The 22,415-nt window shown below is 38.4% G+C and overlaps 1 protein-coding gene and 1 non-coding gene across 12 annotated transcripts in view; both read right to left on the reverse strand.

The window, feature by feature from the left end:
- LOC126267304 (uncharacterized) overlaps positions 1 to 20,983 on the reverse strand; it is a 124,413-nt gene extending 103,430 nt beyond the window's left edge. For 2 of the 11 annotated variants that reach the window (XR_007548987.1, XM_049972385.1), the window contains exons 1-2: positions 20,245 to 20,410; positions 13,477 to 13,575 (exon numbers count right to left, since the gene is read on the reverse strand). Coding sequence is in view for 5 of the 11 variants with exons in the window: in XM_049972385.1 (XP_049828342.1) it covers positions 13,477 to 13,486 (10 nt within the window). In the remaining 6 variants the exon portion in view is untranslated. The other 9 variants (XR_007548986.1, XM_049972382.1, XM_049972381.1 and 6 more) reach the window with 8 other exon arrangements.
- Trnas-cga (transfer RNA serine (anticodon CGA)) lies at positions 11,125 to 11,199 on the reverse strand. Its single transcript has one exon. It is a non-coding gene; the product is annotated as a tRNA-Ser (tRNA).
- Positions 20,984 to 22,415: the final 1,432 nt, after the last annotated feature.

Below are 22,415 nucleotides of genomic sequence, written 5' to 3' on the forward strand. Positions count from 1 at the left end.
TCACCATCTGAGACATCTGTCATAGGGAAAGTCGTACCTACCGCACTGGCCCCAGAACTTCACTTGAAAGCACGGCTGTTCTTCAAACAGACACCCAAGTCTATACTCATCGCTACTTGATGTAGACACCTCCCATGCCGCATCATAACCTGCTTCATCATGCTCACTTTGAGCTACATTTTCTTCCCGTTTTGCACATCAACTCTCCTGTGTCTCCCACTCCAGGCCACATCCACCTCACAATGGTACATCAACTCTCCCATGTCTCCCACTCCAGGCCACACCCACCTCACAATGGTGCCTCAGAACCAAACCACTGAGAGCCATCATACCATCCACCACAAAGCAAAACTACCATTGTTCCAAATGAATTATCCAGCAGTGTGGTTTGCCCTCAGCAATGATGTCACCCAATGGCATCATTGGGGGTGACAACAAGTTCGCCACTCATCTTAATCACTACAGATACAGTGTGGATCCTCATAGCAACTTGCTTTTGGACATTTTGGCTTCTCGCAGATACGAAACTGCCAAGACACTAACTGTAATGACAGCAGCTGCATCTCATTGTCAACCAAACTAATTTGGATGACAGCACTCCATCTTTGCTCTGTCACCAATTGTGAGTTCTGTTTGACCCAACACTATTGCCTGATCACTCACTATGGGCACGCTGGCTTCTAAAACTGCCAAAGAACATCCAAACAGAGATGCTAGCTGAGGATACACCACTGGAGTTTAACTTCGGTTTTCCAACAGGATGAAGGCATAGTCACAACACCACATTGAAATCGACACAGAACAGCACTACACTGCCACTGCCATCGACATGCCTGTACTGAAACCAATTTTGTAGGTGAAAGGCACCTATAATGATGGCCAAAGTTGTCACCCTCCCAGCTGGCCACTGCCCCAACTCTGAGTGTAAACAAAAGCTATGCTGACAAAGTGCATTGCCTGCTTCCATGCCCACCACACAATGCTACGGTTGGTTCCACACCAGGGCAGGATGTACAGTGCTGCAGACAACCCTGCGTCCATACAAGCTAGAACACCGACCTGACATAGGTACACCAGGCTACTATTATTTAACAAGATGCCTCTGTACACCAGACCATAACAGCAACAATGCAGCGTTTGATGGGGCAGATGGTCACTGACTATTTGTCCACGATAGGTGCCTGCACATGTATTTCCTCTTTGATACCAAGGCCAATGTAAGCTATCTACCACCTGTTCTCATGCTGCCGTATTGTCGCCATCGCACTGCAAGTGCATGTGGTCAATGACACTGTAATCACATTTGCTGGAACTGCAGACATCAGGCTCAACCTCAGCACGTATATGCAAATACCATGACCATGCCTAGTGGCAGAGACAGTTGAACCAGTTCTGGCAACTGACTTCCTCCAGCACTACCAAAAACTGCCAGACTTAAATCACACCCTACAATTAAAATGGGGTGGCCAGCAGTTGAACCATGGTGTGGTCAGTGATACATTGCCTGCTGGCACTGCAACACCCCGTCACACTGCTGCCACTCAACACACCACTGAACACAAAGCTACAAAGTGAAGCACTTTTCAACCAGTTATGATTAAGGGCAGCTGAGTACTCATCATTACATTATGAAAATGAGGTCACACACCTCACCAATGTACAGCTATGGAGATGAATTCTGGCTGCCACTGCATCACTACATGCAGCTTAGTAGCGTTTCGACAACCTTTGTCATCTTGGCACTGATCACTACTGTGTTGCTGCTACTACAGATACTTTTCAGGTTAGTAATGTGTCAGAACCCCTTCCTGAGAGCACTCCTGAGACAATGCAGTGTGACATTAATCGTGACGGTAAATCGTGTCATGCCCCACTTCCTGGACTCACGCCATGTTCCCCCATTAAACCACATACTATCTGTACCATGCAGGACAGAACAGAGACCACATTACAACCACACCATGTCCTCCTGTCTATCACCTAGCTTCCCACAAACTGAAAGCAGCTAAAGCTGCAGTGAACAACTTTTGCAAGCTGGCATAGCCAGGCCATCAGACAATGCTTGTGCCTCCACAATTAAACTAGTTCCTAAAAAGTATTGTATTTGGTGTGTATGTAGCTACTACCACTACCTCAATGCCTGTACAATCATTGAAAGCTACCCCACTCTGAAAGTGCACGATTTTTCCCATGTCTTGGCCCGGGTACAAATTTTCAGCGTCTTCGATCACAAAGCAGCATACCTGCAAATTCTAATTGCAGATGAAGATGTGCCAAATACTGAGATAATCAGGGCATTCAGTCTCTTTGAGTTCCTCTACTTGCTTTATGGGGGAAAAAAAAGAAATCGTGGCACAGATATGGCAAAGATTTATTGATAGGTTACTGTTCAATTTGCCTTTTTGTTATGCCTATTGAGATGACATCATAATCTTTTCACAAAATGGACAAGACCATGACCACTATGTGTGTATTGTCACGATAACCTGGCCTCTCATGTGGTCACAATAAATGATGACAAGTTCCAACATTGGCAACCCCATGTGACCTTTATTGGACACCACATAGACATATCTTGTGTATCTCGGGTGTATCCTACCCCTGAGAAAACTGACCACATATGCCTCTTCCACCTCCCAACAACTACCAAGAGCTGCGTAGCTTTTTGGTGGTCATAAATTTCTACAGGAACCTATTACCACAGGCCTGAGACTTTGATACCTCAGTGTCAAGAATGCATGTGGTAAACGATACCATGATTGGACACCACAAATACTGACAACCTTGGAGCAAACAAAAGAACCTGTTACACCCCATGACCCTCACTCACCTATCACCCAATTCACATCTAATTATCACATCTGATGCCAAGCAATTATGTTACTGGGGCCGATTTACAGAGAGAGATCAGCAGAATCAATCAGCGGCTCACGTTTTTCCCACACAGACTTACTGACACCCAGAAAAAGTACTTCACATTTGACTGCAAAATATTAGCCATGTATGAAACAGTTCATCACTTTCAAGATGATGATGAGGACATACTCCTTACCATATATACAGACCACAGCACATTGTCAAATGTAGTCTACAACATGTTGGTGGAGTCTGCACACAGGAGATTCTACCGTGTAGATTTTGTAGCACAGTTCACTGCCAATATGTAATACATTAAAGGTGTGGACCAGTCATCCCAGAGCCTTGTTGCAGGATAAATTTTGACCTACTCTGCAGCCTTGCAAAAATGGTTCAAATGGCTCTGGGCACTATGGGACTTAACATCTGAGGTCATCAGTCCCCTAGAACTTAGAACCACTTAAACCTTACTAACCTAAGGACATCACACACATCCAAGTCTGAGGCAGGATTCGAACCTGCAACGATAGCAGTTGTGCAGTTCCGACAGCCTTGCACATATGGGCATGTGCACCATCATGGAACCATTTGCCTGGCCTAACATTAAAAAGATTGTGCCACATGGGCCAGAACCTTCATTCCATGCCTACAGGCAAAAACTGGCCGCCATGCACAGCCCCCATTCGGTATTTCTGATTCCAAAGAGGTGGTTCCAGCACAAACACAATAACATTGTAGTGCTACTCCCGAATCACATGGTTACTATTACATTCTGTCAATGACAGCTCATGTGACACAATAGGTGGAGGCCATGCCCATTTCTTACATATCAGCAGAGACACTAGCAAAAACTTTCATCAAAATTTGGATTGCCAGATTCGGCTGCCCAGCCTCCTTAAAAATCAGATCCAGGTGGGCAGATTGAATCCCAACTTTTCAATGACTTATGCCACTTATATGGATGTCAACAGTTCCACACAACTGCCTACTACCTCCAATCCAATGGCCTCATGGAAGGGTGGCATTGGACGATGAAACCTGCTCTCATGTGTCACTCAGAATTGTGGGTGGAGCCCATTCCATGGTTTCTCCTGCACATTCCCACAGCACATAAAGGTGACCTCGATGCGTCACTCACTTAAATACTATACAGCAAGCCACTCATTCTACCCACTTTATTGGTAACATATGACATGGCCTCTGTAGACCAGGATATACCAGACTTAGATGTGCATGTGCACACACACACATATGCGAGACATCCGTGTACCACCCCCTCCCATCACTGAGACAATGAATTTTTTGTCATGAAGATATGGCCATGTGTTCTCGTATGATGCTATGTATAGATACAGTGAAATCCGCTGTACAACTGCTATTTACAGGACCTTACCGAGTGTTGAAATGTGATACAAACCCTTTTGATATCAAAATGGCTGGAAAACAAACAACAGTGTCAGTGAAACAGCTTAAATCAGCATGGACTTTAGAAGACCTGTTGCAACAGACAGTATTGGCCCATCACCTCCTATGCACCTGTCAGTCAATTTCCATGTATGTGGGAATCTCCATGATTTTCCACCTGCTGACATACCCATCACGGCATGTGATATCGACCTCATGATTACTGCATATTACACAGCCAGGGGTCTGGTACAAGCACTGTCACACACAATTTCACTTACACCACTCCTGTTTCACCAGAAGCTGACATGGCTGGACTCACCTCCTATTTTTCATTAGACGTTACACTCACCATCCACCATCAACTTTCAGGCTTACACCACTGCACGCTTTGCAATTTCTCCTGTGTATGCAAGGCGATTCTGCCAAAATTCCTCCCTCTTCAGACACTGCCACAAAGCCAGCAACAATTAAAGAGTTGAGAGTTGCCTTCCATTAGAAGATTCTAAATGGGGTACTAGCAGTAATGGGCAGCGCTGGTGGCTGACTAGTGGGATAAGGATATAATGTAGAACAAAGCGGGAATTATATCAAAATGTTAGAAGTAGTCAAAATCAAGCAACAGTAGCCCATTACAAACAGTATTGTAAGGTGCTTAAAAATGTTATTAAGAAGCAAAGAGCATGTGGTATACAAAAAGAATAGCTAATTCACAGAATAATATTAAAACCATATGGTCAGTTGTGAAGGAAGTGTCTGCTCAGCAGCACAAGGTCGACGATATGAAGTCAGTTCGCAGTAAAAATATTTCTTTTACTGATAAATCAGATATATGTACAGTATTTATTTATTTTCTTAACATTGCTCGTGAATTAAACAAAAATTTAGTTTCTACAGGAAATCAGTTAACTTTTTTTTGGCAAATGCCTTTCTGAGATTGATGTCTGAAATACTCCTCTGTGATACAGCCAAGAGAGAGATTGAGTCAATAATTATATCACTGAAGACTAAGGACTCTCATGGTTATGATGGAGTGTCTAGCAGAATATTAAAGTACTGTGCTGCACATGTTAGCCCTGTATTTAGCCACATTTGTAATTTTTCCTTTAGGAATGATCAGTTTCCTAGGCGATTAAAGTACTCAGTAGTAAAGCTTCTTTATAAAAAGGGAGAAGGGGATAATGTAGATAATTTTAGACCTATTTCTATGCCATCAGTGTTTGCAAAAGTTGTTGAAAAGGATATGTGTGTAAGAATAATTGATTATTTTATATCACACGATTTGCTACCAAAAGTACAGTTCGGCTTTAGAAGTCGTTTAACAACTGAAAATGCTATATTCTCTTTTCTCTCTGAGGTACTGGATGAGTTAAAGAAAAGGTTTCGAGCGGTTGGAATGTTTTTTGATTTAACTAAGGCATTAGATTGTGTTGATGACAAAATATTGCTCCAGAAGTTGAACCATTATGGAATAACGGGATTAGCTCACAAATGGTTCACCTCTTACTTTAGCAACAGGCAGCAAAAGGTTATTATTCACAAGGTTGATAACGGCTGTATTGTGGGGTCTGAGTGGGGTACAGTCAAGTGGGGTGTGCCCCAGGGATCAGTGTTGGGGCCACTCCTCTTCCTTATTTATATAAATGATAAGCCCTCTAGTATTAGGGGTAACACTAAAATATTTCTGTTTTCTAATAACACTGGCTTGGTAGTAAAGGATGTTGTGTGCAACATTGGCTTGGTTTCAAATAGTGCAGTACATGACCTCAGTTCATGGGTTGTAGAAAATAAACTAACTCTAAATCACAGTAAGACTCAGTTTTTACAGTTTCTAACACACAATTCAACAAAACCTGACATTTTAATTTCACAGAACAAGCATATGATACGTGAAACTGAACAGTTCAAATTTCTAGGTGTTCAGATAGATAGTAAGCTGTCATGGAAAGCCCACGTTCAGGATCTTTTTCAAAGACTTCATACTGCCATTCTTACTATTCAAACGGTATCAGAAGTGAGTGATCGTTCAATATGAAAATTAGTCTACTTTGCTATTTTCATTCACTATTGTTATATGGTATTATATTTTGGGGTAACTTTTCCCATTCTAAAAGGATATTTTTGGCTCAGAAATGGGTGGTTTGGGCAATAAGTGGTGTGAATTTACGAACCTCTTGTCGACCTCTGTTCACGAGTTTGGGTATTTTGACATTGGCCTCTCAATATGTACATTCCTTATTGTCATTTCTTGTAACCAATATTAGTATATTCCCAAGAATAAGCAGCATTCACTCGGTTAATACTCGCCAGAAATCAAACCTGCATTTGGATCAGGCTTCATTATGTCTTGTGCAAAAATGTGTGCAGTATACTGCTGCATCCATTTTCAATAAGCTGCCACTCCAATTCAAAAATCTTAGCAGTAATCCACGCGCTTTTAAATCGAAATTGAAGAGTTTCCTCATGGGTCACTCCTATTCTGTCATGGAGTTCCTTGAAAAATTAAGCTGATTTTTATTGTATTGCTGATAGCGTTTACGGAAACTTATGGACTGACATTTTTTTAAGGTTCGTGAACATTTATTTTTATTTGTTATTACGCTTATGTTGTAATTTCATGTACTGACACATTCCATGACTGTGGAGATTTGCTCCTCAATTTGGTCCTACAGAACTTGATGAGTAAATAAATAAACACTTCTGAGACTACTTTATCATCTGCTAATGCCACCGGCAGCAACCTGTTGGCCGCACAGTTGACTTCGCTCTTTGGGCATTCCCTGCACACCTTGCTAACTATGACATGTCTTCGAGTCCATCCACCATCACAAAGACACTTACATCACCTCAGTCAGACAGACGACACCCTGATGCAGCCTCTCTTCATGTGCTCTGCACTAAGGGGGGCTGGGACTCTGTGGCGATGTAGTGTCTCTGGCTCGGTAAATGGAGGATTACTGTCCCATGATGCAGTGGGAGTTATTATGCTTATAACAGATACACACATTGTGTACATGTGCTTACTAGTAAACAGTGGGGAACTCGTATCTCTGTGTTGTGTCACTATTCTGCTATCACACTACCAGTACCCTATTTCCCACCAACTTAAGTTTAAATTGTATCTCGAGACCAATAATGAGGTTAAATAGCTATGGAGAATCAAGGAGAACCAAAAAGGGAGATCTGAGGTACAAAGTAGGTGGCCTTTGAAACATAACAGCCCATTAAGACCTATTTAAAACGAACATTTACCAGTCTAATTCAGGATCGCACATGTAAACAAAATATGTAACTCGCCTAGAAAAACTTATAACTGAAAAAATAACTGTTTAATCTATAAGATCTGTAAATGAAGGGAATAATTGCCACAAATGGAGTCTCTAGTAATTAATAAAAAATATAAATGTATTATTGCAATTTCTTATTTGAGAGTTTATTCTCAAATGAAATAACAGACATGTACTAATATCATAGTGTACTTACTGTCCTGAGCAGACATATATTTATATATGTATTTTCAGTTTTTATGTGTAAATTTTAATTGTTAATTAATCAAAAAATGATTTTAAACAATGTCGAGGATTGTTAAGAAATTATAAATAGTGACAGAGTTGGCAGAGTGAGTCAGTCTGGTTTTGGATTTTAGACAGAAAGCATGTAGTTTGTTGTGCATGATTTATTTCATTATTGTAAGTATATTACAACTTGTTTCAGATTTGTCAAGATGCTTTTAATTAATTTGAGATTATAATATATGTTCAGTGGTAATAAAAAACAGGATTAATTATTTAAAAAATAGCTTTGTAGTTATTTTTTTACAGTTACTGTTTCAGGACTTGTGCTGTGACAGATTGCCAGATACTATGAGTGAAACAACTCCTAAGAATGTTATAATTGGTGGAGGAGCTGGGATACAGTATAAATCTGTAAACTAATCTTGTATTTTCTTTCAGAGTTAACCTGCTTGTTAAAATAATATTCCATTTTTATGAGAACAGGACAAAGAAGAACGTGAGTAACATTACAAAGTGTACGTATGTGAAAACACAACTTGGAGAACCAACTGTTTGTAAGTACAAAATTTATTTGAATTTTTACTTTTGGAAACTGTTTTTTGTCTGCTTTGTCGTTATGGAGGATAATAGAGAGGTTAACAACAATAGGCAAGTTGATGATAATGGGGAGGTTAATGGAAATTTGGAGTACACCATAGATATTACTGCTAATAATGTAGTTAATCGGGACAATGAAATCGGAGAGGATAGTGACCACAATAGTGTATGTACACCGTTTCGTGGATTTTAACCTAATGTATCAGCCTTGAATAGGTTAGTTCAACTTATAGAAGAGCAAAAAAGATTGATGGAAGAACAGAAAAAGACAACTGAAAAATTGTTTGATGAACATAAAACTGTTTTGATCAGAAGCTTGATTCTATCGGTGAAAAGTTAGACAACCATGAAACCCAAATTCGCGAGACAAAAGAGCGTTTAGAAAAATGCTGGGAAAAAAGTAGACGAAAATTTCAGAAAAATATTGACTATAGAAGGGGAAATTGTTACCTTAAAACAGGAAAACTAAAAATTCGAAAAGAGGCTAGATTCTGCGGAGAATTTTGAAAAAGTTGCCACTGTAGAAGTGTTACAATTGAAAAAACTCATCAAAGACTTCGTAAAGAAATGCACAGAAACAGATAAAAATATACAAAATCTCACTAAAATTGCAAATGATAATTTTGCAGAGTTAAAAGAAGATGTACACACTTGTTTAGGTGAAATTTCGAACTTCAATTCTAAATTTCAAGAAATCAAAGATTTCATTGCTCTAAAATCTTTCTGTAGTTACAGTTCATTGTGGAGTAATGTAAACATACAAAACATTTTCAGGGGAAGGCAATAAACATCCAGTTGATTTCATGTTCCAGATTAAAGACAACTTGACTCATAAAATGAGCAATAATTTGAAAATTAGATGCAATCAAACCGGAAATGTCGTTTAATGAGATAGAACAAGCTTTCATGAACAAATTCTGGTCAGAAATTAAACAAGCTAGAATTAAGTCAGAATTTTTGAATGGGCCAAATTTCAAACCGGTTAGTGGATGCATAAAAACTTTTTGTGAACAACAGTTAAGAACTTTAGTACATATTGATAAACCACGATGAAATGATCCAAGTATAGATATCCTAAAATATAGGTTACCGAGTAGGGTACAGTGGAGTCTTGTCTATGGACATGATGATACAATTGAACAATTCCTTAGATATATAGATAAATTGGATTTAGCATGGGAGAGAAATGACAGATGTAATGACAGACCTGATGATAGCAGGAATAACAATAACAGAGCTTTCAATTATCATTTTAATAGCAGATTTAGAAATGATGACAGAAGAAATGGGAGAAAAATGATAGGCAGAGATCTGAGAACAGGAATTTCGAACCAAGAAATAGGCAGTGGGGGCAAAATCAGGGAAGCAATAGTAACAATTTTGAAAACAGAAGTAATGGTCTGGTAAACTAAGACCTGCCCCTTCCGTAGTCTGGCGAAATGGAGCAAATAGACATGGGAATTACAATCAGGCACATTGTAATAATTTCAGAAGGGGAAGGGGCAGAACAAATAGAACATACCATAATTTTGTACCCAGAATACAACCTGAAGTGAGTAGAATGAAGTTTGATAGGGAATTTTGGGAATTTTTTAAATCTGGAAACAAAGATGAAAAAAAAAGTAAAAAATCTGAATTTGAATTAGAAGAAAACACATTGACAAATTTCTTTAACAGTAGTAATGCAGTAGTAGCTGTTGATAGTGATGAGAACAGATCTGATGAGTATGATTTAGTGAGAATGTTGAGTGCCTGTGAAATGAGTGAAAATGCTGACACTGGTGCTGTATGTGTGGAAGCTGATGTTCATGTGCTGGACAATGGAAGTGAGAATGACAGAGTAATTCCATATCAAATTACAGTAGATAATAAACAGGAAAATGAGGATGTGGTAGAACACAGTAGTCACAGTGTTGAGGTTGTTGAAGAAGAGTGTGAAGAGAAAAATGAATTTGGTGTTGAAAATAATGTTAAATGTGATGATAATGTTTCTAATGAGAATGATTCAGATGATAATGATGTTGATGATGGTATGTTACTAACCGAATTAGATGGGATGGTATGTGTAGAAGTTACAGTCGATGATTTGATGCTGAATGATTCTGGAATTTCTGGTGAGTGTTCGAGTAATGAGTTAGAAACCAGTAGTGCAGTTCCTGATAGATTAATGTTACCAGTTGATGTCAGTGCTGTTGTATCTGAATGTGTCTGTGAAAATGGAAAGGAAGATCTAACTAGTGATAGAGTACTAAGTGTATCAATGACTATAGTAGCAAATGTCATTATGGTGATCAAAAGTGTAAGGTCTTAAGTGAAATTTGTCAAAGTGTGTACTCAGATGATAAAATTACCGTGAAAAATATGAAACAGTCTCGTGGTGGTAAAATGATTAGTAAATATGTAGAACCTGTAGTAAAAGGTAATGATTGTGAGAAAGTGGTGAAAATAGTTAATGCCTATGGTGACAGATGTAGCAATAGTGGCAAAAAGTTTGAAACCATAAAGGAAATTTGTCAAAATGTGCATTTAGGAAAGGAAAGTTCTTTTAGAAATTTGGAACAGGCATTTAATGGTAACTCAATTAGTGAATGTGTAAAAGTAGTGAAAGAAGGGAGCACGTGTGTTGAAATCAGTAGTTTGCAGACAGATTTGATGGAGCTTTGCAAAAACAATTACCCAGTTAATGAAAGTACAACAAAATCGAATAAACAACCAGCAAATAAAATGAAACTTCCTGGTAGATTAAAACTGTGTGCTGGACCGAGACTCGAACTCGGGACCTTTGCCTTTCGCGGGCAAGTGCTCTACCAACTGAGCTACCCAAGCATGACTCACGCCCCATCCTCACAGCTTTATTTCTGCCAGTACCTCGCCTCCTACGCTAGCACTTCTGAAAGAAAGGATATTGCGGAGACATGGCTTAGCCAGAGCCTGGGGGATGTTTCCAGAATGAGAGTTTTACTCTGCAGTGGCTTGTGCGCTGATATGAAACTTCCTGGCAGATTAAAACTGTGTGCCGGACAGAGACTCGAACTCAGGACCTTTGCCTTTCGCGGGCAAACGCTCTACCAACTGAGCTACCCCAGTACGTCTCACAGCTTTACTTCTGCCAGTACCTCACCTCCTACGTTCCAAACATTACAGAAGCTCTCACTTGCCCATGAAAGGCAAAGGTCCCAAGTTCGAGTCTCGGTCCAGCACACAGTTTTAATCTGCCAGGAAGTTTCATATCAACGCACAAGCCGCTGCAGAGTGAAACTCTCATTCTGGAAACATCCCCCAGCCTGTGGCTAAGCCATGTCTCTGCAATATCCTTTCTTTCAGGAGTGCTAATTCTGCAAGGTTCACAGGAGAGCTTCTGTAAAGTTTGGAAGGTAGGAGGCGAGGTACTGGCAGAAGTAAAGCTGTGAGGACCCGGCGTGAGTCGTGCTTGGGTAGCTCAGTTGGTAGAGCACTTGCCCGTGAAAGGCAAAGGTCCCGAGTTCGAATCTCGGTCTGGCACACAGTTTTAAACTGCCAGGAAGTTTTTAATATCCGTGCACACTCCGCTGCAGAGTGAAAATCTCATTCTGGAACCAGCAAATAGTAAGCTTGTGTTGAAGAATGTATACTCTATGCCACACAGACAAACCCATGCTGTACACCTTGTTAAGACACGTTATGAGTATTCTGACCCAATAATAAAAAAGATCCTAATTGAAAGAAAATTACAACTCATGAAAAGCTCAATTAATGTCCACTGCTTTTTGCAAATGCAAACACTGACAAGTGAGGAATCGGATAACTTAACACATATGCAGCTAGTACTGTAAAATATTTTTTGTAGGTTATATTCATATTTCTTTTGTGTTTGAATATATTCATATTTATATCTGTATTTTGTCTAATCATAGAGTGGGGGTTGAAAAGGGTGTATCTGAACATTTGTGTATGTTTTACCTGGCATAGATTGGGGGGTTGTTATTTTATGTAGGACCATTTGAATTTGTTGTTATTGTTGTGCAGACAACCTTGATCCCCAGTTTAGTATCATGATATTTGTCCTTTGATATTTGACACACCATTGGAAATTTATTTGTCATGCATCTTAATTTACACAGTCAAGATCATACCGTAAGCTTTAGTAAACTCTATGGTCAGTACTTTAACCAAGTGAAAATGAAATAACCAATAAGAGGAAATTTATTTTCATTTTTTGTTATCACTGAATATTAGAACATTTTTTTGAATTATTATCTCCATCATAAATTATGAATTAAATAGTAATTTGAGGAGTTGAAATAGTTTAGAATACATTCTGTGTACTGTATAGCCAAGGCAAAATCTGGGGGTGAACATTCTCTCAGAAAGATTTTTTAGTAGGTTTGTGGTGAAATTAAGCCAGTAGGGGATCTGTGGTACTTTCATAGATACACCATGTGGCATATGGTGCCTTGCCCCAGCCAGTGACTCCATATTTATCTTCTGGAATCACTCCCCTTTTACTATCCTGTCTAGTTAGTAAGAGCAGTTAGGATCCTTCTACTATCCTAGAGTATACAGTGTGCAATTTGTAAGACACAAGTCTATATCTTGACCAGGCACTTTTCTTAAGAGTGTGGAAGAACAAAACAACACCAATTTCAATTATTATTGGTAACCAGTATTTTCAAAATGACATGCATTTTTTATTAAGATTCATCATGTCATGATTTGCTACTGTGTACCATTAAAATATGAACATAGTAATTTAGTACATGGCCATTCAATGTGAAAGGAACAGGATTTATTACATGTAACCTTCAATGAAAAAGCAGATGATGTGACTGACTGTTTGTGTGGTATGGATATTAAAGATGTGACAGAAGATGTTCAAAAATATTGTGTGGTTCTACCAAAGCTATGAATTCTGATGAAACATGTAGCAACAAGCATAACAATTGTGCAAGGACAGTAAGAACAGATGCTATTTCAAATGATTACAAACTCAGATCACTCTTAACGAAATTTTCCTCAGGAGGTTGCAAGCTCTTTTTGCAATTTGGGGGTGGTGAACCAAAGGATTCGAGCTGGTGTGACTTCCTTTTCAAGTCACATCCTCTCTTACTTATCTGTACAAACTCACCATCTTCCATCTCCTGATTCGGACGAGTAGTTAGAGACTCGATGCCAAATGGAACTGGTGCATGTATTTTATATTGAGCAAGCTGGTTTTTCCGGTTATCTGGAAACGAGTACAAACTTTAGGCACATTTAATAATGTGTGGTTTAATAATTCAACCAGAGCATGAATTTTGAGGAGAGTTGGTGTAATATTTACTCATGATGTCTATACAGTTATTCTCCTTATGCTGATAAAGTTATAATCTCATTGTGCTGATGATTTTGTGAAAAGTTGAGAAAATGTTTATATCTGTTGTGCTGTTACAGTGATATACTATTAGTTTATAACCAAGATGTGATTACAATTAGGTCAGACTGTTTGCAGCCTTATATTTTTGTTCTCATTTGGGTGATCATATTACTACACCAATTATGTGAAAGTCATTGGATAGAATTTGATAGTTTGTCATGATCTCGTCCTTAACATGTAACTGATCTAACATGTAATTGGGAAGGGAACATTTATCAGAAAGAAATTTATTATGTTTGTATTACTTCTGTAATTCATCTGTGGAGCATGAAGAATATGGAATCTTATGTTGGAGTTAGTTATTGGGACAGAAATGTTCTGATTCCCAGGATTTAAGATTCACATAGCTTTATTTTCATGTAATTTTCTACCATTGCTAGTCATATTTAATTATTCTTTTGCCATCCTATAACAACAAAATAGGGATGCTGTTTGCTACATGTCTGGTATCTGTACAAGTCATGCTTTCTCCTTAGTATAGATATGAGGTGTTCTTTGTCACAATGTCTACACAAATCTGAACTGTTCAATACTGCTGTATGTTACAGCAAGTCCAGGTTTTTCAATACATAAAAATATTAGCTTATTATCTGATTATTAATGAAAACTGGTTAATTTTCTTCAATGTCTTATTGAAAATACTCTGATGACCACTAATGATTCACGTCTAATGAGCAAACAATTAAAAAGTAAATAAATTAATTTAAAAAAATGAAGATTTGTATTCATGGTATAGTTATGGTTCTTACAGACACCTACTTTAAATTGAAAACTAGTTAATTCATTAACATGTAACTGATGAGGGAATATATATTTATCATACCTTTAAAGTGGATGAACTAACCATTTTACTCGTAGTATTAACCCATTCATATTTAACCACTAGTACTTTATCCTTTATCCTTTGCTTTAATCTATATTGGAATTTACATCTTATCTGTGCCCAATTTTAATTACTGTCTGATCTCATGTTGCTACATGATACCTAATGTTGTGATGACCAACGAGAAATCTGTCAACTAGTTGTTGAGCAGTATGTGTCCTGGAAGTAACCTGCTGGTACTTAATTTGCCAATGTAAATATGATTCTACAGTGGCAATGGTAGCTCTCAGTCTCTACAAGAATATGATGAAAACTTTGGGATGACGACTTTCCAGCTACGAGAAGAAGGTGGGCAAATCCCTTTATCCGTCCTTGTGTTTCATGACCTCAAATGTTCATGTCAGCTCAGTTGTTCTAAAGTCAGACTTTGACTTGTAATGAGATGAGGGCGGTTGGTTCTACAAGTTTTATAGTCATTATATCTATGCACATTTCAACAGTTGAAAACTGACATAATTTTTTCATGAAAATAGATGTCTGAAAGGCTAATAATTACTGTTTCTTGTATACTGCTTGACAACTGCCTACACATGATATAGTACATACTATAATAATCTGTATAATCTGATCTGTCTAGACTCAATACAATGATATACTGTTACATGCAATATACTCCTTTATAATCACCTATTGTCAATGTAATTTCAAACTTTGGGTGTTTATTCATATGCACTGCTGATTGTAATATTTTCTGCATATACTTAATACAATGATATACTGTTCTCAGCAATCACGTATTATCTATACAATGATATACTGTTACATGCAATATATTCCTTTATAATCACCTACTGCTAACGTAATTTCAAACTTCGGATGTTTATTTATATGCACTGCTGATTGTAATATTTTCTGCATATACTTAATACAATGATATACTGTTCTCAGCAATCACTTATTATCAATGCTATTTTCTTTTCAAAAGAAATGCACTTACTATAATTAATCTACAACTTACAGGCACAAAATTGGAACCACTGTTGTATTGACATATACTATGATGTGCTGTCATATGCAACCTAACTCTCTGTAATTATTTATTGTATTTGTGGTAAACTGGTTTCTTGGGGCATACAGCCTGCCCCGGCAACTTTTAAGAGCAATCTCATAACTATAATTGATCCTATCACTCTGCTAATAACTGCTTATTTATAAGTACTGCCACTTGAAAACACACACATATATGATGTGACTTACCAAACAGAAGTACTGGCAGGTCGGTAGACACACAAACAAACACAAACATACACACAAAATTCAAGCTTTCACAACCAATGGTTGCTTCTTCAGGAAAGAGGGAAGGAGAGGGAAAGATGAAAGGATGTGGGTTTTAAGGGAGAGGGTAAGGTGTCATTCCAATCCTGGGAGCGGAAAGACTTACCTTAAGGGGAAAAAAGGGCAGGTATACACTTGAACACACACACACATATCTATCCGCACATACACAAGCAGACATTTGTAAAGGCAAAGAGTTTGGGCAGAGATGTCAGTCGAGGTGGAAGTACAGAGGCAAAGATGATGTTGAAAGACAGGTGAGGTATGAGTGGTGGCAACTTGAGATTAGCAGAGGTTGAGGTCTGGCGGATAACGAGAAGAGAGGATACACTGAAGGGCAAGTTCCCATCTCCGGAGTTCTGACGGGTTGGTGTTAGTGGGAAGTACCCAGATAACCCGGATGGTGTAACACTGTGCCAAGATGTGCTGGCCGTGCACCAAGGCATGTTTAGCCACAGGGTGATCCTCATTACCAACAAACACTGTCTGCCTGTGTCCATTCATGCGAGTGGACAGTTTGTTGCTGGTCATTCCCACATAGAAAGCTTCACAGTGTAGGCAGGTCAGTTGGTAAATCACTTGGGTGCTTTCACACGTGGCTCTGCCTTTGATCATGTACACCTTCCGGGTTACAGGACTGGAATAGGTGGTGGTGGAAGGGTGCATGGGACAGGTTTTACACCAGGGGCGGTTACAAGGGTAAGAGCCAGAGCGTAGGGAAGGTGGTTTGGGGATTTCATAGGGATGAACTAAGAGGTTACGAAGGTTAGGTGGACGACGGAAAGACACTCTTGGTGGAGTGGGGAGGATTTCATGAAGGATCGATCTCATTTCAGGGCAAGATTTGAGGAAGTCGTTTCCCTGCTGGAGAGCCACATTCAGAATCTGATCCAGTCCCGGAAAGTATCTTGTCACAAGTGGGGCACTTTTGTGGTTCTTCTGTGGGAGGTTCTGGGTTTGAGGGGATGAGGAAGTGGCTCTGGTTATTTGCTTCTGTACCAGGTCAGGATTCAGATGATGCAGTTATCTATAATGAAGTACTATCTGAGAGAAGCTGCATAAATATACAGTCAGATCTTGATACGCTTTCAAAGTGATGTAAACATTGGCAACTTGCTTTAAATCTTCAGAAATGTGTAACTGTTTACTTCACATAATGGAAAAAACAGTATCATATGACTATAATATCAGTGATTCACTGTTGGTATCGGCCAACTCATACAACTACCTGGGTGTAGCACCTTGTAGGGACATAAAATGGAATGATCACAAAGGCTTTGTCATGGATGAAGTGTGTGGTAGACTACAGTTTATTGGTAGAATACTGAGGAATTGCAAGGAGTCAACAAATGAGACTGATTACAAATCACTCGTACAATCAGTTCTAGAATATTACTGAGATGTGTGGGATTACGTGTACCAAATAGGACTAACAGAGGATACTGAACATATACAGAGAAGGGCAGCACAAATTGTCAAGTTTGTTTAATGTGTGAGAGAGTATCATAGAGATACTGAAGAAACTAAACTGGAAGACTCTTGAAGATGCATGTAAACTATCCCAAGAAAGTCTATTAACAAAGTTTCAGGAACCAGCTTTAAATGGTGACTCTAGGAACATACTACAATACCCTATGTATTGCTCACATAGGTATTGTAAGGATAAGATCAGAATAATTACTGCATGCATGAAAGCATTCATACAACCATTCTTCCCACACTTTGTACGTGAATGGAACAGGAAGAAACCCTAATAACTGATACAGTGGGACGTACCCTCTGATTGAAATAATGGTATGGTTAAGAATATGTGATTAATTACACTATATTTTCTTGGTGTTCGGAAACTAAGAAACGAATAGAAGCAATGGTCAAACAAGTGCTCTTTCAGTTTCACTTTAAACTTATGTAAATTTTATATCTGTTTCAGATAGAATCACATGTGGTAATACAACATAATGCCGCTATGGTACACTCCTTCCCTACAAATGTTTATACTTACCGTATTGACACGCTGGTATTGGTTCTGCCTAGTATCATGAGAGTGGAAATCACAATTATGCTTCTTTTAAGATGCTTATTTTTATGAAGATAAGCAGGATGGAGTTTCTGTGAAGTGTGGAAGCTGACTGTTGTAGTTTCTTCACAATTTGTTATTAGTTTGCTTGCTTCAAACCACTGTGTTAAATTTTGTTTAACATCTGCAGCTGCCCTCCTTTTTTCTGCATGATTTAATGACTGTATTTGTGTTGTTTGAAAAAAGTACAGTTATCCTTAACTTACTTTCCCTTGACAGCTCATTAACATAAAGAATGAAAAATGGTCCCAGGGACTGACCCTTTAGGGACTCCATATATGATATAAAAATTAGAATTTTACTGTGTTTTTGTATCTTTGTATTTTATTTGAGAGACCTATTGATGACCATGGAGATAAGAATGAATCCACCTGTTTGGTGGGCCTCATATATTCCACAATTACTTATGTTCTGCAACAGAATGTCATGATCAATTACAATAAACGCTTTACTAAGGTCAAGGAATATGCCAGAAACACATTGCTTGCTTTCTACTGCAGTTATAATTTCATCTACAAAGGTAAAAATGACTGTGTTGATCTGCCAATCTGAACCCAAGTTATGAGTCTCTTATTATCATTTCTTTATTTAGGAAAGTTGTTAAGCCTCTTAACCCTTTAACTGCTCTGGACGTGTTAACGAGCATGCCTTTGTACCTGTCCCTGTGTGCTCTGAACGTGTTTACGTGCGCCACCAGTCCTACCTGTTACTCTGAACGTGTCTATTTATTTTAATTGTGCACAGAATTTATTACTGGTGTTGGTTTAGGAAATGTTATTTTTTTTAAAAAAAAAGTTTGCACATGGCAATAAATTTATCAAACTTGTCATACGTGTTGTCTGAACTGTAAACATCAGTCTGTGTCACTCTTTGTGAGAGCGAACAAATTACGCTCATTTTCATATTTGAACTTCCTGACATTAGTTCTAGTGATTTTTGGTTTCATGGCTCCTGGAGTAATTATTTGGGCATAATGATCACTAAAACCAGTAATTACAATTTGTGTGTTCCTGGGATATTTACGTATTTACAAAAACCAGATCAACTGTTGTTGCGGAAGTGCTAGTTATACAGGTTGGCTTAGTTATAGTTTGTTTCAAGTTAATGACGGATAAGAAGTAAGAAAACATCCATCCACTCCCGACCAGTCATCACGTTGCGCGATCTGTCCGTGTATCGCAGATGCGTACGCAAATCGCAGTATGTAGCGATAGATCGTTCGTAACCGCCAATGAATTGCATACACGTTTCTCACATGTGTGCAAATAAATGTGGCTCGCCGCGACACACAGTAGCTGGGTGGCAGTGTTTTTTTTCGCAATGACCACAAGGGGTAGGATTATTACGTTTGATTTATAGCCATTCAGATGACACGAAAAACTCAGATAAATAAGGTCGAAGGTAAATTTCCCACTTAACTGGTACGTTAACAAGGTATTTATAAAATTTTAATTGCAAGCAGTATCATAGGGTATGTATTTCCGTTAAAAAAATAAGTTCTTTCTTTAGCAACAAGTTTGGAACACATCGATAGGAAAAGAAAATAAGAAACGGTGACACCGGAAACGATTCTGAAAATTTCCTGGAGTAATGGATAGATAAGATGAACCTTGCTATATTTTTTTCACAGCACGATTCCACTACACAGTGGCGTCAGAAATAATGGTCGGTTGACGGTAGACCTATTTGGTAATATACTCGTGTCACGACCTCCCAACTAAACGTAGAAACTAAAAAAAACCGACCATGCTCGTATGTAACTGTGCTGATTAGTGCGACGAATTAAAGTCTTACAAGATTAACCTAATATCTGTTTTCCTAAGCTGAAAATCTCTTTAAATTCCTACAAACTGTTCATAACTGCTTCTCTCAACGAACGTGTTATTACTGGCTGCACAACCCTACGCGTTCTCCTTACAAAGACGGTGTGAATTAATAAATATAACTGCTTTAGCGTAGGTCTACCTGGCTTCAAAATCTCACACAGAAATTAAATGATAATCAGTCATTGGGTTTCCAGTGGTACTGGGTAGAGAACGATATTTCATTACTGGGAACAAAAGTTATGTGACTACTACGCAGGGCGGAAAGTAAAAACAGGTACGGTTAAATTTAGGGCCAGACCAAAATAACCACAACACTACACAGCTATATCAAAACCGTCTATAATCCAGATTGCAAATTGCGGTCGTTAGTTCGTTTCTTCACCCTGCAGTACTATTCAAGGAAGTACAGTCTGACTTGCCTGTCTTTCGTCTCTTCTTCGTCAGGAACAAATTCAATAAACTTCTATGTTTAAAAGTCAAGGGATGTCACTGCAGCATATTTGTGACTAAAATTTGCTCTTTCTTGAAACTGAAATTTTGATTACCCAAAGCAGTCAGATGTCAGCGGGTACACAGATATTAAAACTAATCAAGGAAATTATTTCATAAATCTAGTAGGTGTGTTGCAAAAACCCAATAAAATTAATTTAAAAAATAAATCAGATACATGCACCTCTAATGGCGTCGAACAATACTATTGAAAATACCTTACCTTTCGAACTATAACAGCTTGTAATTTCTCAGCTGCAATAAGTGTGCACGTGCACTGTATTGTAGTAATTTATATTGTCACACTCCGCCTCAAAGATTTTTCCTTTGATTGACGAACTTTTCTGGTTATCATAAAGAAACATTTATCTGTAATTTTAATCTGCTTGTAAGTAAAACAAAAAAAGGTCTTTCATTTTAAAATTTCATTGTACAGCTACCTCCATACACTGCAAACTGTGAACTGTTTCTTCTCATGCCATATGCACGATGCATCTTCTTGCAATACTGTAATTCGGTACAAAGTAATTTCTGCATCCGAAATGTAACGCTGTTTCCGCACAATGTTCATTTCAGCTTTCTATTAGCGTACGTACTAATAATATAAAAATAACGGGAGAGATTAATTGACGAAAGTGAAAGTCCTGTGTAGCTATAGAGAGACACACTGACGTAACGAAATTACTGCAGGGAAGTTTTTATCGTTTACACTGTGGACACATTAATACGCTCAATTTACACTTGACTGAGCGGAACATCACAACATTTCACAGTGAATTTTAAATAGTGGCATTTACGAAGGCCATCAACATTCCGTAACTGGACGTCAACAAGTTTCTCTGGAAGAAAGTTTTGACGTTGACAACCGACTCGCGAGACGGGCTATAGCGTCGACTGCTAATATCGGAAGTTATTTGCAGCATTTTATATTAGTTTATATTGTGCTTTTGTGTCTTTTTAGTAATTTGCTTTAATTGGTTTTCATGACAGCCCGGTACTGAGTACTTCAAAATTTTACATACCGGTATGGCAGCTGTTTCACAAAAAAGGCCAGATCTCTGAAAGCGAAAAGTAATTAGGCTTTTAAAATACTGGACGATGGAAAAACCTATACTATGCACAAATAAAAATATAAATTGATGAAAAAACTGATTGAATATTTTTCTAGCAATCAAAAATTGACTTCATTGAAGGAAGAAAATGTAAAATTTTTATTACCACTTACTAATAATACACCAGTCAATACTGGATGACCAGTGCCGCCCTTTCAACACTGAAATATATGCAATTAAGGATACAGCATATGTACTGGTACAACAAAATGGAAATACGTTAACAACATAAATGTAAGATTAGTGTAGCAACATCGTGCAACTACATAGTGTTGTATCGTACATGTCGTCAGCATATATCGAAAAACAAAGGCGGTGTCAATCATTTCATGCCAGCTGCCAGAGGCGCTGTGTTATGTACATGTGTGTTTTCTTCTTGTTATTCTTTCATTACACTTTTTTATTGTTTCGTATCTTCCATGCTGGAAGTTAGTTTGTGCATAGTTACGAGATAATGCTGGTGTTTTTGTTCCCTGCATGTCAACTTATTTTCAGTTGCAAGCTTGGAAGAATTAAACAAGTCATGTATACTTTGCCCTCTCCTGTGATTGTGATCAGTAAAGCTAACGTTAATATTGTTCGTCGATTTTGTACACACAAGTTCTGATGGTCAAACGACAATCTGCACAGCTTGTACCGACAAAGTGGTGATATCTACATAGTATCACTGGATTAACGAGCATTTACAGAAGAGATTTGTAAAATGGCTAACGCAAAACTCGCTTTGTCACGTTTGGCGTGAGACTACCACCTTTCTGCCCAGACAATCCAGCTTTGTGGTTTGTGCAGGTGGAGGTCAGTTTTTTCTATTCTGGAATTTCAGTAGATGCTACCACGTTTGTGCTGGTAGTAAGCCAATTAGATCACCTGTATGCTGTGAAAGTGCAAGATATAATTACCTCGCCACCAGAGGCTAACCCCTATGACTGGCTTAAATCATAATCGATCTGATGAGTGTCAGCATTGCAGGAAGAGTGAATCTATCAAGC

Source organism: Schistocerca gregaria, chromosome 4, assembly GCF_023897955.1.
Source record: "Schistocerca gregaria isolate iqSchGreg1 chromosome 4, iqSchGreg1.2, whole genome shotgun sequence".
Lineage (NCBI taxonomy): Eukaryota > Metazoa > Arthropoda > Insecta > Orthoptera > Acrididae > Schistocerca > Schistocerca gregaria.